Raw genomic sequence first — 15,691 nt, 5'->3', positions numbered from 1 at the left:
CTCTCCCACCTCCAGAGTAGTAAAAGAAAAATCTGTTAAAAAGACCCACAAGCATGAAGGAAAACTAAAGCTGATTACTTGTAACGGATGTTGTAAAGACTAAATATTGAAGTACATGGAAATAAAGACAAAAAGCAGAAACAGACGATGATACCAGTAAAAGTATCCTCAGGAAGCAGAAAGTGGTAAAAGATCTCACAAACCCAGGAAGATTTTTCTAACCTGGAGGAGATTTTAGCTGTATCCAGCCTCTTTAAATATTGTAAAGATAAAGAAAAAAAGAATATTTGTCTGAATGTATGTGAAGATGTACATGAAACCAGAACTGTTTCAATTAAGAAGTTTAACATATTTAAAATGAACTCGACCCAGTGAAAATGCAGTTCACTGTGTCTATATACATACACTACTGTTCAAAATCTGGGGTCACTTAGAAATGTCTTTATCTGTGAAAGAAAAGCAGTTATTTTCCAATGAAGATCACATTAAATGAATGATAAATCCAGTGTAGACATTGTTAATGTGGTAAATGACTATTGTAGCTGGAAACAGCTGATTTTTAATGGAATATCTCCATAGAGGTACAGAGGAACATTTCCAGCAACCATCACTCCTGTGTTCTAATGCTACATTGTGTTAGCTAATGGTGTTGAAACGATAATTCAGAATCAGAAAAGCGTTTAATGCCAAGTGAGTTCACACACACAAAGATTGACATGGTGTATAGAGTGTCGGTACTCAGCAACAACAACAGACAGTAAAAGACTAAATATTCAAATCTATAGTTGAAAAATTCTAAATAAAAAATACTATATAAGAAGTATAAGTGTAAGAAGTACTGTGTAAAAGTAAGTGTCAACAAAGTACTGTGTCAGAAAAAGACACATTTGTGTAAGCAGGGTAATAAATTAGAGAAAAATTTAAATTATAATATTTCACATTGTTAAGGTATTGCACGAGGTTAAAACTGTACATGTATTGCATATTGCAGTGGTAGTGAAACAGGAGTCCTTAATGATTTCCTGATTGATGATTAGAAAACCCTTGTGCAGTTATGTTAGTACATGAATAAAAGTGGGAGTTTTAATGGATAACAAGAAACTGTCTGGATGACCCCAAACTTTTGATCTTTTTATCTACATTTGCTCAGAAATGTTGCTTTTTCTGTGTTTTTGATTTCACGTTGCAGAAACTGATGCATCTCTTCCGTCTGTTTCCAGGTTCTGTGGGGGTCTCATACTTGACATCAGAAGAAAACTGCCTTTCTTCTTCAGTGACTTCACCGACGCGTTTCACATCCAGGCCCTGTCGGCCATCCTGTTTATTTACCTGGGAACCGTGACCAACGCCATCACCTTCGGAGGTCTGCTGGGAGACGCCACGGAGAACATGCAGGTCAGACTGGGATCTGATCTTTGATGAATCATGTACACTGAACTATCCTCTAACTCGTCCCTCGGTGTGTTCAGGGTGTGTTGGAGAGTTTTCTGGGAACAGCCATCGCTGGTGGAGTCTTCTGTCTGCTGGCTGGTCAACCGCTCACCATCCTCAGCAGCACCGGGCCTGTTCTGGTGTTTGAGCGGCTGCTGTTCAACTTCAGCAGGTACGTCGTGTTTTTTAGTTTACCAGAGATTCAGTGGGACATTCAGGAAAATAGTTGTTCTCAAAATCTTGTTTATAGTAAATTATCAGCGTGTTGGGGCATTTTGAGGAAAAGGTTCTGGATTTTGAGTCTTTTTGATGTAAAAGTTTACATATTTTGAGCAAAATGTTGATATTATAATAATATATAATACTTAAATAGTGCTTTTCAAGATACTCAGAGATGCATTACAGGATTATGCGAATAAAATTATAACTTTTCAAAAGAAAAATATTGTAATACAAGTGATTATAGTGAAGAGCAGGTAGTAAGTTTTACCTCTCAATAACAAAGTATGACCTTTTTCCCTGTTTTCTCAATGTGTCATTTCCCTCATAAATGATTTCATTTTCTGGGTCTGTGTAAGACTTTGCAGTCATTTGTTCAATTTGTTCAATGGCCTCTCAGTTTAATTTTTAAATGTTTACATTTGTCCAGCTACACACAGTGCAGTATTATGTGTGGTATAGCTCATCCTTGGATAATTAAAGTTCAAAACCTTTATTTGTTTGATTATTTTTGAAGAGGTGCAGAGCCTGACACAGACCTTATCCTCTGTTGTATGGATCATTACTGCTTTTAAATATTTGCTGTTGTGTTTCCCGTTCAGAGATAATCAGTTCGACTACTTGGAGTTCCGTCTGTGGATCGGTCTCTGGTCGGCATTCCTCTGCCTGGTGCTCGTGGCCACTGACGCCAGCTTCCTGGTCCAGTACTTCACCCGGTTCACCGAGGAGGGCTTCTCCTGTCTCATCAGCTTCATCTTCATCTACGATGCCTTCAAGAAGATGCTCAAACTGGCCCACCACTATCCCATCAACTCTGACTTTAGGATGGAGTACATCACGCAGTACGACTGCCTCTGCATGGCTCCTGCTGTACTCGGTGAGATGTTGTTTAACTTCTGTTTTATCTAGGGGTCATAATAAGACACATTTCTATTGGTTGTTGCTGGTTTAGAGATCCTGTTCATGCACTGTCAACTGAATGTTACTTGAACTGCACAAAGCAAGAAGGAAATATCTTGTAAACTGACAGGAGATCAGTTCAAGAGAAATCATTTACTAGTCTGCCACGGAACGGCGGAGTTACGCGATGATCAGCGTTGGTTTGTCTGTCTGTCCGTCTGTCAGCAACATTACTCTCAAACGGACCAACGGATTTGGATGAAATTTCCAGGGAAGGTCAGAAATGACACAAGGACCAAGTGATTAGATTCTGGCAGTGATGCAGCTTATAGTCTGGATCCACAGATTTGTTAAAGATTTCTGTATCATTGCCAGATAGCAGCACGGCGTCACTGTAACCATGACAACCAGTGAACACTACATCAGCTGACTGCTGATGATCACATGATTGTGATCCTACTACAAATCCACCACTGAGGACTTATCAGGACTTATCCATCAGAAATGATCCAAGGAACAATTGATTAAATTGTGGGGGTGTTTCTGAGTCCCATCAATTCCTGCCACCTGCTACATATTTAGGTCACGTGATCCGGTATCCGTACATAACGTACACATGCAGAACACACACTTGCGCTTGTTTGGGGGTAAATCTATATTAAATGGTCACATTCTATAGTGCTGTGATTTTTGATCATCAATAACTGATAAATAAACAAATTTTGCATTTCTGATAATGCAATATGGAGGAATGGACGGCCTTGGTGGAGTACTGCACTCTCTGAGGGCTTTTCTTGTTGAAAAGGATGTTTAAAATGTTGTGGTTTTATTGATATAATGATGTTTTAAGGACTAAGAGAACATTCTAAGTAACTATATAGTCCTCTTGTCACATTTCTATCGACCGACAAGCCTGTGTGGGTTCAAGGGCGACTAATTCAAAGAGTCGCTGCTGTCATTTGGCTTAAATTACTGTTTGGTTGTTAGAAGTATTCCAGCTTCACGGCTGCTGAGCGTTCGTCTGTCTTTCTCTGTGGTGACCGAGGCTGAAGTGGTGGGTGTCCACTAATGACAGGGCTGGTAGTTCAAACTCCACGTGGTGAAACAGTTGAATGAAAAAACACATTGTAAAGTGTTTGTATATGAGATAATAATGCAGACTATTTACTATTTGTCATTAAGTGCTGAGCAATGAAAGCTCTTTTTAGTCAGACTTCTCTACAATGCTGGGCCCTCTTTTATTTTATTGTCTGATGGAGCATGTTGCTTTTAAAATGCAAAAAAATGGCTTATCTCAAAGACTTGTTAATCCCCATGTCAGTCCACATGCAGTAGAGACGCTGACTAGAAAAGACTACTAAAGGAGAAACAACAGATGCTTAATTTAGACGAGTAAACAGCTAAAACGTTATCAATTAAAAACAGTAAATCAGAGAAGCTCCTGGCTGGTAGCAAAGCCAAGATGCTGGAAAAAGGTCGTTGCTCAGTACTTTTAATTTATTTTTTGCTCAGATTCTTCCAGACAGCAACAGGAGTGAGCCGACGAGAAGTCGGGCAAAGAGAGATTTAAGTTGTTCGGCAGCTGGACTTACAGGAAGACGTTGTGGTTAATAGTGGGCCTGTTAAGTTACTTGAGTTTAAAATAACAAACTTTGCCTCAGAGCAGCTAACGTGTTAAATGATAGAATTTGGCAAGAATATCTACACTTACATCAGGATAATAATGTGCTGGACACAAGTGTGAACCTCAAAGAGACCATTGGTACAATAAAGATTAGACTGAATCTAAAAAAGTTGAGTCAAGTTTATTAACAAAGAACTGGTGCCTTAGTAACTATTGTACAACGGATAAAGACTCTCTCAGTTTCCCACACATTAAACACTGTAGTCTTGTTGCTATGAAACCTGTTTGTTAATATAAATATGGATGAATGATCTGTAAAAAAAATACATAAATAAATAAAATTACATTGGAGGTCACGATTTTAGTAGGAAAGTCCTTTTTATTCATTTCTTTTCCATTGAAAGAATAATATAAAAACGGTGATTTTTGTACCAAAAAGCACGTTCCCTTATGTCAGAAGATTTTGATTTGTAGGCCAGAGTGTTTTTATAGCACCACAATGCTTCATTTATTATGGTATGTTGTTACACATTTTATCTTCAGAAAACTGTAGTTTCTGCATTTTGGATATCACTCTTGACCATACTGTGATCATCAATAACATTCTGATTAATTCTTCAGCCCAACTTATAAATGAGAAAAGAATTGATCAAACTGTTTTTCTGACAGGATGTACCTTTGTTGTGTTTTTGTAGAAAACAGCACAGAGATCATTGGTGATCCTTTAGAAGGTACTTCAGTCTGGTACTGGAACAACACAGACCTGGTGAGTGGTTCCTGTTTTTACCCTTTAAAAAACAACTCAAAAACTCTTTTTACCCTTTATTATACTGTATTCTAGCATACTTGAAGTACCTTTTCAGCTAAAGTATTGTTCAAACTGAGAGATTTTAGCTGACAAGTTCCAGGGATTATTTGACATTCTTGAAAAACAAAACTTCTTGAAACTGTGTCACAAATCTCATGTTAACCACAAGTGGAACAAAGAGTGAAGCAGTGTGATAAGAGAAGCAGCTTGTTTCCAGTCTGAGGGTTACTGTGACAGTTTGTTCTTCAAAACACTGACAGTCTGAGGCAGCCACCGTAGTAAAAGCTTTGTTCCAGCGTTTCTGACGCTCTCTGTTGCAGTTCTGACACTCGTTTGTAAGAATAAGTGTTTGTTTATCTGCTGTGTGCAGCCGATGAATGCCACGTGGTCGTCGCTCACACGGGCCGAGTGCTTGAGGTACAAAGGCGAGCTGGTGGGGAAGGCCTGCGACTTCGTCCCAGACATCACCCTCATGTCCTTCATCCTGTTCTTCGGCACGTACACCTGCTCCATGTGTCTGAAGAAGTTCAAGACCAGCCCCTTCTTCCCCACCACCGTGAGTCACAGCGAACACAGACTCCAGAGAGTTAAACAGGCTCTTCCAGCAGCAGCTTACTCAGAAAATCTTTGTGTTTCTCTACATCCAGGTGAGGAAACTGATCAGTGACTTCGCCATCATCCTGGCCATCCTCATCTTCTGTGGAGTGGACATGCTCGTAGGAGTCGATACTCCCAAACTCATTGTGCCAAGTGAATTCAAGGTGAGAATCTTCAAAACCCCGGAACAATTAACGCTCTGAACTTCAACAGCAGGTGTGGAAGGCATTTTTTAAGATTCCACCATTTACCAGAGCAAGAAGCCATAAAAACAGGAAGAATTTGTGGAGTTTTACTTTTCAGACAGTCCGAAATATGTTTTATTTAATCAGGATATTTAAAAGATTTCATGTCTCATTCAGACATTCTTCAAAACTAAACTGTTACCATATCTACAGCAAAAATCCAGAGACTGTTCGGCTGAACTGCAGGCAGTGTTTACACAAAGCAGATAAAGTATGGAAACAAATGAAAAATCTCAGTAATAAAACATCTATAGTAAGTAGAGCCTCCATTTTAAACACCTGTGGACTTCTAAATGTTGGACATGTCGATTCCAAAGTTTTTTCAATTTTTGTTAAACAAATCATTTTTCTTTTTCATGATTTATCCCATGTAATAATTTGTTATGCTGCAGAGAAACCTGTCTGAGTTCTGTCTACTTCTAGTCATGGTGGTGCTGTTTCTATAGAGGTGCTGGACTTTATATTGCAGTGAAAAATGGGATGAGTAAAAAAAAGGAACCAGCTCAGGGCTGAGAGGATTATAGTGCATCCAAGATAACTTTCTCTTATAAATCCCTTCATAAAACAAGACAAGACTCCATGAAAGCCTCGTCAGAAAATCCTGCATTTGCGTCACCACGTGGTATTAATGCAACTTGGACTAAAAAATAACCTCATTACATTTTACAAACAGGTGAAGTTGATCATGTGGCTGTTTTTAAAGACAGGAAGAGTCAGCAGTAGGTTTGGTGGCAGAGAGATTGGAAGTTAACGGTAGGATTGTTGGTTTGATCCTCTGTTCTGACCTGGAACTGAACCTCAAAGTTTGTCTACGTAGGAAGAAACTTTCAGTCACTTTGGATCAAAACATCGACCAAATAAATGAAAAGTGAACCTCTCTGGTTTGGATTGAATTATCAGCATTAATATAAAACCATTTACGACTCCAAAAAAAGTGAGATGATTGATGTGGTTTATCAGAAACACCATATTTCTTCTGACATTGTGAGCCTGTGTGATGAGAGCTGCTGTAACTTTGTGTTTTTTGACTCACCTGTTAAAGCTTCTGTCTTCCTCCTCACAGCCAACGAGTCCAAACCGGGGTTGGTTCGTGCCCCCATTTGGAGGAAACCCCTGGTGGGTTTATCTGGCATCATCTCTTCCTGCCCTCCTGGTCACCATTCTGGTGTTTATGGACCAACAGATCACCGCTGTCATCGTCAACAGGAAGGAGCACAAGCTAAAGGTAAATAAGAGTAAATATTAAAGTAAATAATACAAATTTAACAAATAAAATCCTTGTACATGTGGTACATGAGAGATGTTTGTCACTTCTTCTTACCTGATTTATGTGACGTGAGGATTTTCATGGGTTTACCACAACAAACTGCAGCCCTGTACATACACTGGAAACCTTCACACTGTAGTTAAAGATCATTCTTCTCATGGGGGTGAGAGATGTTTCATGAGTGTGGCTGCACATGTTCACTTCAAAAAGCAGCTCCTCGCCGTGTTCGGGAGTCGCTGCTGAGGCCTGAAGCTTTTCTGTGATTCCTGTGGTGACTTGTCGCTTTGAGGACAGACGGTGAATCATTACAGAGCAGCTTTTTCCTCTTTTGTATTAATGATGAATCCATGTTGGAGGGTTTCAGGTCTGCATGTCTCTGCAGCTGTTCTCTGCATACAGTCTGAACATACGTGACCTCTGAGCCGGTGTTTGTTGTCTGAACCAGAAAGGTGCAGGTTACCATCTGGATCTGTTCTGGGTGGCTGTTCTGATGGTCGTCTGCTCCTTCATGGGTCTGCCGTGGTACGTCGCCGCCACCGTCATCTCCATCGCCCACATCGACAGTCTGAAGATGGAAACTGAGACTTCGGCTCCCGGAGAGCAGCCCAAGTTTCTGGGTGTGAGGTGAGAATGACGTGATGTCCAATGCTCAGGGCGGAAAACACAAACTGAGCATTTTTCAGATGCTTTAAATTGTTCATCTCTATCTGGATCCACATTAAAGAACACAATGTACGACGTAAAATGGCAGCCGATGTTTGTAGAAAGCACCACTAGACATTTAATGGAATAAGTTAGCTGAAATTTGGGCTGGGACTTTAACGTGTTAATTTTGATCAATTAATTACATAAAAAAATAACCCATTTAATCGCACCTTTTTCAGTTCCCTAATTTCTGGACATCAGTAACACTGATGACACTTTTTATGTTTTTTATGCTTTAAATGAGATCATTTAAAGCATAAAAAAACCTTCCTAAATATTGTACTTTGTAATACAGAGCTTGTTTTGGCTCAGCCTAAACTCTGGCTCATGGAATATACTCGTAAAATCTTGATGTCACTGACAGATAAAACGTAAATGGTGTCTTCTGTGTTTCATTCTTACGGCCAGGCATTTGGCACTGTGGGGAAAATCTGATAAACTAACAAATCAACAGTTATGTGATCTAGTAACAGAAGCAGTGGCTAAATAAATACGTATGTACACATCACAGCATGCAAGTAGGCCTTTCTTTAAACACATGACAAGACATGCTAAGTTGGTTATACATTATGTTTCCTATATCTCATTCTCGTTTATAACGGGTAATGAACCTGAAGTCTGTTTTCCATTGGTGAACAAAATGCACTGGACGCACTGTCAGCAAGCAAGAAAGTTTGAAAACAGTGAGGGAAGACGAGACGTCGTTGTTTGGATTGAAAGCATTTGAGGTTCATTAGTTTAATGACGGATAGTTTAGACATTTGATGAAAGTTTCGCGATGTCGGACCTCCACTCCCCTGAAACTACTTTATGCAAATGAGTACCTTAACAAGGTACAATGGACATGTAGCTAACCAACAGTCCTGGTACCAGAAAAAGGTGTAGCCATCCCATAATAGACCAATTTTCAGATATTTAAAGTCCTCAAGTTCACAAAAAGTCTTAAAATGTTGAATATAATCGCTGTAATTGCACTTTGAGTTTGCAGTAATCTGTGAATGTAGTAGACAGATGAAAAACGCAGAAAAATACAAAATTTTTGTTTGTTAAAGTTCACGTATATATCTATTCATTGATTCAGTTGTCAACCAACATTTATTTGAACTGAAAAACTTTGCTTATTGTGTCAAATATTGACACAATAAGGTGAACACGGATGGACAGCCGCGCATGCATCGTACATATACTGTATATGTACGATGCATGCGATATAAATGTCCGTCCGTGTTCCGTGCTCGGCTCGGACGGTGATTTCTGTTGCATTGCTCGCTCACTTCCGCTTTTGATGACGTATTGTGCTCAGACGATTCATCGTTAGTTGCAGCCCTATAAATATTGCTATTTGCCCAAAATGTGATTAATCGTGATTATTCACAAAGCCACTAATTAATTAGATATTGATACATGATAGATACAGGATTTTTTAAATCATGTTCCACCACTAGTTGAAATAAAGATTAGCTTTGAATTGAGCAATTAAAGGATTTTGCTTTTAGAAAAAAGTTGTGAGTCAGATATGAACAAACTACCCTCATATTTAATCAGTTCCTCTTTGAGAGATAATGGCTGTTATCTAACACGCAACCTGCAACAAAAACTAAATAATTGTAGTTCTAGGTGAGTAGTTATTTGTGTCTGGAGTTAATAGGCTGATTTGGTTTGTGAGAAAAGCCAAACTTCGAGAACATTTACACAGCAGGTTACTGTTGGATTCTAATCCTGGCAGCTCAAATACTGTTTGTTCCTGATTTTTAAAAGCTTCACTCTAGAGGCCAGTGGACATTTTTACAGCATGTCACTTAAATGAAGGAAATATTCCATTAATCTTTTCCTATGACTATTTATTAGTGATTCAACTAATTAGGTTTTATGATTTGCAGTATTAAAACATTCTATTTTCTATATTTTTGCTGTTAATAGCTGGCAACACTTTCTTCCCCCGTTTTTAGTTTGTTTTCATGTCTGTCTGATGTCCTCCTCTGCCTCCTGATGTGTCAGCTGTAAGCTGAGCTAACAAACACTGAAACATCCAAACCAACTCTGAACTTCCTACAAACTCTGGAGGTGTTTTTGCTTTTGTTAAACTAAAGTGAGAATCAGGAAATGACTGGAAATCTTCAGACTAACAGCACCGTTATTCAGACTGCTTCAGCTCAAACTTTATGTTGTAGAAGATGCAGAAATATCATGACATTTAATTTTCTTTTTGTTTGCAGAGAGCAGAGGGTCACTGGTGTGTGTGTGTTCATCCTGACAGGACTCTCTGTGTTCATGTCTCCAATTTTAAAGGTAATTAATCAAAGACTGTCTTCTGCAAAATGATTCAACTTTTGATGATGATAGAAACAAATACATAGAAACGTCTCTGTGACAGATCTGCTAACTTAGAGGAATAAAGTCCTGGGGTCCGTTTCACGAAGCAGGTTTAGTGAAAACTCTGAGTTTGTTAACCCTGAAATGAGGGAAACTCTGAGATTTCCGTTTCACAAAGGGAGGTAACTCAAACCAGAGACAGAGGAGTAACTCTAGCCTGTTTCACAAAGAGGGGTAACTTAAACTCTCGGTCAGTTACCATAGTAACAGACTCTATGACTCTAACCTGGTCGGGACCAGGTTTTTCTCAGTAAACCTCGAGTTTCTCTCTGTCTCCGCCCTCTTTCAGTCACATGCTATTTCATTTCCTCATTCATTCAGTCAGCTGGTGAGTTTTGGCGAAGTCTAATTCTGCCGTGTGTCAAAATGTCATGTCTTTTTATGAACGATCCAGTGGATGAAGGAGCAGAATTACTGCACAGAGAATTAAATATTCTTCGGGAGATTGTTTTCAGACCGTGCATAGATGTTCTCGCATTTCTCGACAGTTATCTTTTAGAGCGATACCGTTTCACGTCACAATCCATAATCTACATACGACCTCATCCGTCCTTACATCTGCAACTTTACCAACCACAGTCATGCTCTCACATCCCAGCAGATATTGTGTGTTGTGCTGCGGTTCTTTGCAAATGAAAGTTTTTTATACAACGTCGGAGATGCAGAGCACTTCAGTAAGGCCACTGTATGCAGGACGGTCAGAAATGTGTGTCTGGATCTGAAACGACTTTTACCGATCTTTGTCGTTTTCCCTGGACATAAACCTGTCAGAGCCATCAAGGAGGAGTTCCACAGGATTGCAGGTGAATGATGTAGAGATCTGTTAAATTAATTTTAAATCATATTCTGTTAATGGCATCGTGCTGCAATCTCAGACTGTGATTAGTAAATTTTATTTCTTTTAGGATTTCCCAGTGTGATTGGCTGCATTGATGGCACACACATCCCCATCACAGCTCCCTCACATAATGAAGCTGATTATGTGAACAGGAAGTCCATTCACAGTATAAATGTACAGGTAGGTTACAGGTAGATTGACTACGGTTTCAAAATGTTAAAGACTGCATCATAGTTCAACATCAGTCATTCTCTGCACTGTCAAGATCATATGTGATGCTGCATACATCATTTCTAATGTGGAGGCCAAGTGGTCTGGATCTGTTCATGACTGGAGGGTTTATCATGAGTCTAACATGAGCAACAGACTGCAACGTGGTAAACAGCCTAAAGATTTTAACAATATAATTCACTTGTCTCCCTCCTTAAATATACTCTAATGTATCCACTATACATTACAGGAGAGTTTGATGGCCTTCTGCTGGGTGACAGGGGTTACCATGCCAACCCAGGCTGATGACCTCATACCCTGACCCTGAACCAGGCCCCCAACAGAACTTCAACCAGGTTCACTGCAGGATGAGAGCCTGGGTGGAGATGACCATAAACCTGCTGAAAGCCTGTTTCCAGTGTCTACATCACCTCAGGGTGACTCCTGAGAGGCCTGTGATATTATTGTGGCATGTGTTGTTCTTCATAATATTACCACTATTAGAGGAGAGCAACACTCTGCCCTACAAACTGAAGACCCAGATGATGACCTCATCCACCTGCCAGGTATCCAGGACGGCAGAGCAGTCAGAGACACCATATGCAATAATCACTGCAGAGTTTAAGTCTCCATCATCACCACCACAGCAGTCAAATAAACACATGATACACATTTCATTTGGTCTTCTTTATTTCCTACAAATAAAAGAGCTAGTTTAGTTAATGTTGCAATAGTTAACATAATTCACCTGTGACCTGCATCCACCTCTGACTTGTGCTCCAGTATTTCAATTTCCAGATCTGCCCTCCTAATCTGGTGGTCCAAGTATTGCATTTCTTCATCTGTTTTTTAGATTTTTCTCAGCAAGTGCATTTTGTATATTTGTTTTACTGGTAACTGGGAATACACGGAGGGCATTAAATTAGACAGTTGCACATGAATTCCATGGACTGAACCTCTGGTGTTTACTGAACATCCATCTCACTGTGTCAATCTGTGCAGTGGAAGTTGAGGAAGCATCCTGCTGCTGTCCAGCCATGCTCTGTTAAAAAGGATGAGAATGTGCAATACTTCAGTGTAGGCTAAATGTCACACTCTATATTCCACCAGAATGTTCAGAAATGTGAATGGGAAGAGAACTATCACTAACATACCTCTAGATGCCTTTCTGGATCCCCCTCTGTAAAGGCAGCAGACACAGTTTCATCCTCTTCATCCTAGATGAGTGATATGTTTCAGTGGACTTAAACTACCATTTGAATATGTTTCAGTGGACTTAAACTACCATCTGGCTAAATCTCTGGAGTATTGCCTACTAACAGTTACAAGGTCTGTTGTGGTGTGAAGGGGCTCCACCAGGCAGATAGTACCATCAGAATTTGTTGGGCCAAAAGAAAAAAGACCCAAAAGAGAAATAAATATTTGTATGAATATGCTTGAAAACACACTGTGGGCTACACACACACACACACACACACACATATATATATATGTATATACACACAGGCATATTACATTTTATAAAAGCACTTGTGTCTTGGGATGTGGTCTCAGAGGATGAGCTCCCTCCAGGGATTCCCTCAGCCACTGGCCTTTCCAAATTCTGGCTTAGGACCAGCTCCTCTGCCTCCGTTACAGGTGGTGGTGCTGGGCCACCTCCCTTTTTACAGGCATCTGCTTTCTTTCTGTTGGCTGAGTGGAAGTCTGTGTTAGTTTAAATAGGCTTAATTGTTTGACAGAACATGATATGGATGCAGACATTTAGGCTGTGTGTGGAATAAAACCACTGCACAGTCAAACAGCCACCTAATATTTAGGCTACTTTACAATGTAAAACATGATCAAAATGAGGAAGCTCCATGAGATTATGCCGACTTCTTACCTGTTTTAAAAATGTTTTTATATTTCATCTTCAGCTGCTGCCACATGTGCTTCTCCCCTGCAGGATTGCACCTAAATGAAATAACTTAATAGTCTACTATTCAAACAGTTTTCCTGTAATATTATTGTGATTTAAACTTACGCATTGACCCAGGCAGCAATGTTCTCCCACACCGTCTCTCTCTCTTTTGCAGCTGCAGGTGTTGCACTTCTTTCTAAAAACGTGTTCGAAGTCGCCATATGAACGAATTAAGATGTCCAGTTCAAGTGGTGTAAAAAACGTAGTCCTCCGCTTCCCCGTTGCCATGGTGACTCGTCGAATCGGCGCTCCATTGATACTGGCTTTTCAGAGTTGTGGTGCACGCGCTTAACTCCGGGTGAAACTACTCCGAGTTGATTTAACCAACTCAAATCAGCCGTTGTGAAACCGAAAACTCAGAGTTTTCTATCTCAGAGTAGATCAACTCAGAGTTCAGGGTTAAACTCAGAGTTTGTTGAACCTGCTTCGTGAAACGGACCCCTGGTACCAGTGTTGTTGTTTTAGGCCAAGTTGAACCTATTTACGTCTCTGAATCTGTCACTTCTGAAACTGAAATCTACATCAGAATGTCACAGCTGAAATATTTCTATTGCGATTCTGATTTATGATCTGATTTTGAATCATCACTGAGACTAAATGCTTTGCACTGTGGGTTTCTTAGCAGCATCTACAGTAGATTTAACGGAAAGACGTTTAGAGTGACCTGTGTAGATTTCACACTTAAAATTCAGAACCAGTGGAATACAGTGGAGTGATTTTTCCCACATTAAGCTGAAATGTTCAGCTTGTTTTGTGAAAGCTGCATTTTTTTTAGAACAGCATTTGTGAATGTAAATGACAGAATGGATTGTAAGAGGAATGTTTTAAGTTCATGTGTATTTTTCCATCTCTATGCTCCAGTTCATCCCGATGCCGGTGCTGTACGGAGTCTTCCTGTACATGGGAGTCGCCTCTCTCAATGGAGTGCAGGTAAACGTCACACTTTCTATTCTCATCGTGAAATGAAACTAATACTATGGATTACACACTAAAGGAAGCTAATCTGAAAACACATTATTCATAACCTCATGAAAAGAAAATGAAAAGTTAAATCTGATCTCCAGAAAACTTCATCTACCTCCTGTTGTGTATGTCTGTGTGTCTGCAGTTCATGGATCGTCTGAAGCTGCTACTGATGCCAGCGAAGCATCAGCCGGACCTGGTTTACCTGCGACACGTTCCCCTCAGGAAGGTCCACCTCTTCACCTTCATCCAGGTGCTCTGCTTGGCTCTGCTCTGGATCCTCAAGTCCACCGTGGCCGCCATCATCTTCCCCGTCATGGTAAGACACCTTCATACAGGTTCATCCAGAAGTGACCTCTGAAAGACACAAGTTACATTGATTTTGTGATTAATTCATAATTTAATAAAATGCAAAACTAACGTAAGATGTATTTCATGTTACAAGAATGTGGAGTTTAAGTTCACACAGTACATGAATTTAAAAGTCTTGCATTCAGTGGAAATGACCTCATCTGAAAAAGTTTTACTCAGTTGTCAAACAGATTCATGAATCATTTGTTATCATGTGACCTTCCTCTAAATGTGTAACAGATCCGGACTAAGCTTTTAGGTAAGGCAGGTTTATTTGTAGAGCACAATTCATACACAATGGTAAAGAAATACACTCAGAAAAATGATTTAAAGCTAAAGATACATTAAAATCATAAAAATAAAACTGAAAACTGAAACAGAAAAAAGTGCATTAAAAGACAAGAAAACAGAGTGATCATCTAAGAGAAAGCTGCAGTAAACCATCTGGGTTTCAGGCCTGATTTAAAGAGCCGACAGGTTGAGCAGAACTCAGGTGTTCAGGAAGTTTATTCCACAGGTGAGGAGCATCAGAGCTGAATGCTGCTTCACTCTTTTTGGTTCTGGGAACACAGTAAACCTGTCCCTGATGACCTGAGGGCTTTGGATGCTTCATATGGAGATTATTAGTCCAGGATGGATTTCAGAGCTTTATAGACCAGGAGTCAGATTTTAAACTCTGTCCTTTCACTAACAGGAAGCCAGTGTAGTGATCTGAGGACTGGTGTATTATGGTCCAGTTTCCTGGTGTTAGTTAGGACTCTGGATCAGCTACGTGACTGATTTCTTGTTAAGACACCATTACAATAATCTAATCAACTGACTATAATGAGTGACAACAAAGACGACTACACCGGGAGTGTGAGCAGCGTATAGGTGGTGCATTTGTACCACAGCGATCTGCACTTCTATAGTAAAAATAGACCAGTCTTGTATTTATATTTTTAATGAGATGTCCTTGTACACTGAAATTAATTGCAAAATATCAATTTTTCTTAACTAGTATAAAGGAACTGACTTCATTCTATTCATTCTACTTTAATCACCCAATTTGCAGCAAGTAGCATAAAATATATAAAATATAATATAGAAAAAATCAATAGACTATACAAGAGTGACAGAATGTTCAAATGACATAAGAAGGTGCAGATAAGTTTACAGATATAATGATAACGTGATGATGATGTGTAGAACATATGATGG

General features: G+C 39.6%; 1 protein-coding gene and 2 long non-coding RNA genes across 8 annotated transcripts in view; 2 read left to right on the top strand and 1 right to left on the bottom strand.

Moving 5' to 3' along the window:
• slc4a4a (solute carrier family 4 member 4a) overlaps positions 1-15,691 on the top strand; it is a 93,695-nt gene that overhangs the window by 63,325 nt on the left and 14,679 nt on the right. For all 6 annotated transcript variants that reach the window (XM_055011187.1, XM_055011190.1, XM_055011189.1 and 3 more), the window contains 11 exons: positions 1,221-1,395; positions 1,470-1,603; positions 2,253-2,527; positions 4,870-4,940; positions 5,353-5,538; positions 5,630-5,743; positions 6,888-7,049; positions 7,537-7,715; positions 10,013-10,085; positions 14,039-14,107; positions 14,286-14,459. In XM_055011187.1, the coding sequence (XP_054867162.1) occupies positions 1,221-1,395; positions 1,470-1,603; positions 2,253-2,527; positions 4,870-4,940; positions 5,353-5,538; positions 5,630-5,743; positions 6,888-7,049; positions 7,537-7,715; positions 10,013-10,085; positions 14,039-14,107; positions 14,286-14,459 (1,612 nt within the window). The remainder of the gene's footprint in view (positions 1-1,220; positions 1,396-1,469; positions 1,604-2,252; positions 2,528-4,869; positions 4,941-5,352; positions 5,539-5,629; positions 5,744-6,887; positions 7,050-7,536; positions 7,716-10,012; positions 10,086-14,038; positions 14,108-14,285; positions 14,460-15,691) is intronic.
• On the top strand, positions 10,120-11,894 carry LOC129349114 (uncharacterized). The gene is made up of 4 exons (XR_008601975.1): positions 10,120-10,972; positions 11,075-11,187; positions 11,273-11,384; positions 11,468-11,894. It is a non-coding gene; the product is annotated as an uncharacterized LOC129349114 (long non-coding RNA).
• LOC129349113 (uncharacterized) lies at positions 11,871-14,117 on the bottom strand. Its single transcript, XR_008601974.1, has 3 exons — positions 12,538-14,117; positions 12,372-12,434; positions 11,871-12,259 (listed from the first exon to the last, which is right to left on the bottom strand). It is a non-coding gene; the product is annotated as an uncharacterized LOC129349113 (long non-coding RNA).

Source organism: Amphiprion ocellaris, chromosome 6 (assembly GCF_022539595.1).
Source record: "Amphiprion ocellaris isolate individual 3 ecotype Okinawa chromosome 6, ASM2253959v1, whole genome shotgun sequence".
NCBI classification, from domain to species: Eukaryota; Metazoa; Chordata; class Actinopteri; family Pomacentridae; genus Amphiprion; species Amphiprion ocellaris.
Note: the sequence above shows the minus strand (reverse complement) of the source record. Positions and strands in the feature narration are given on the sequence as shown.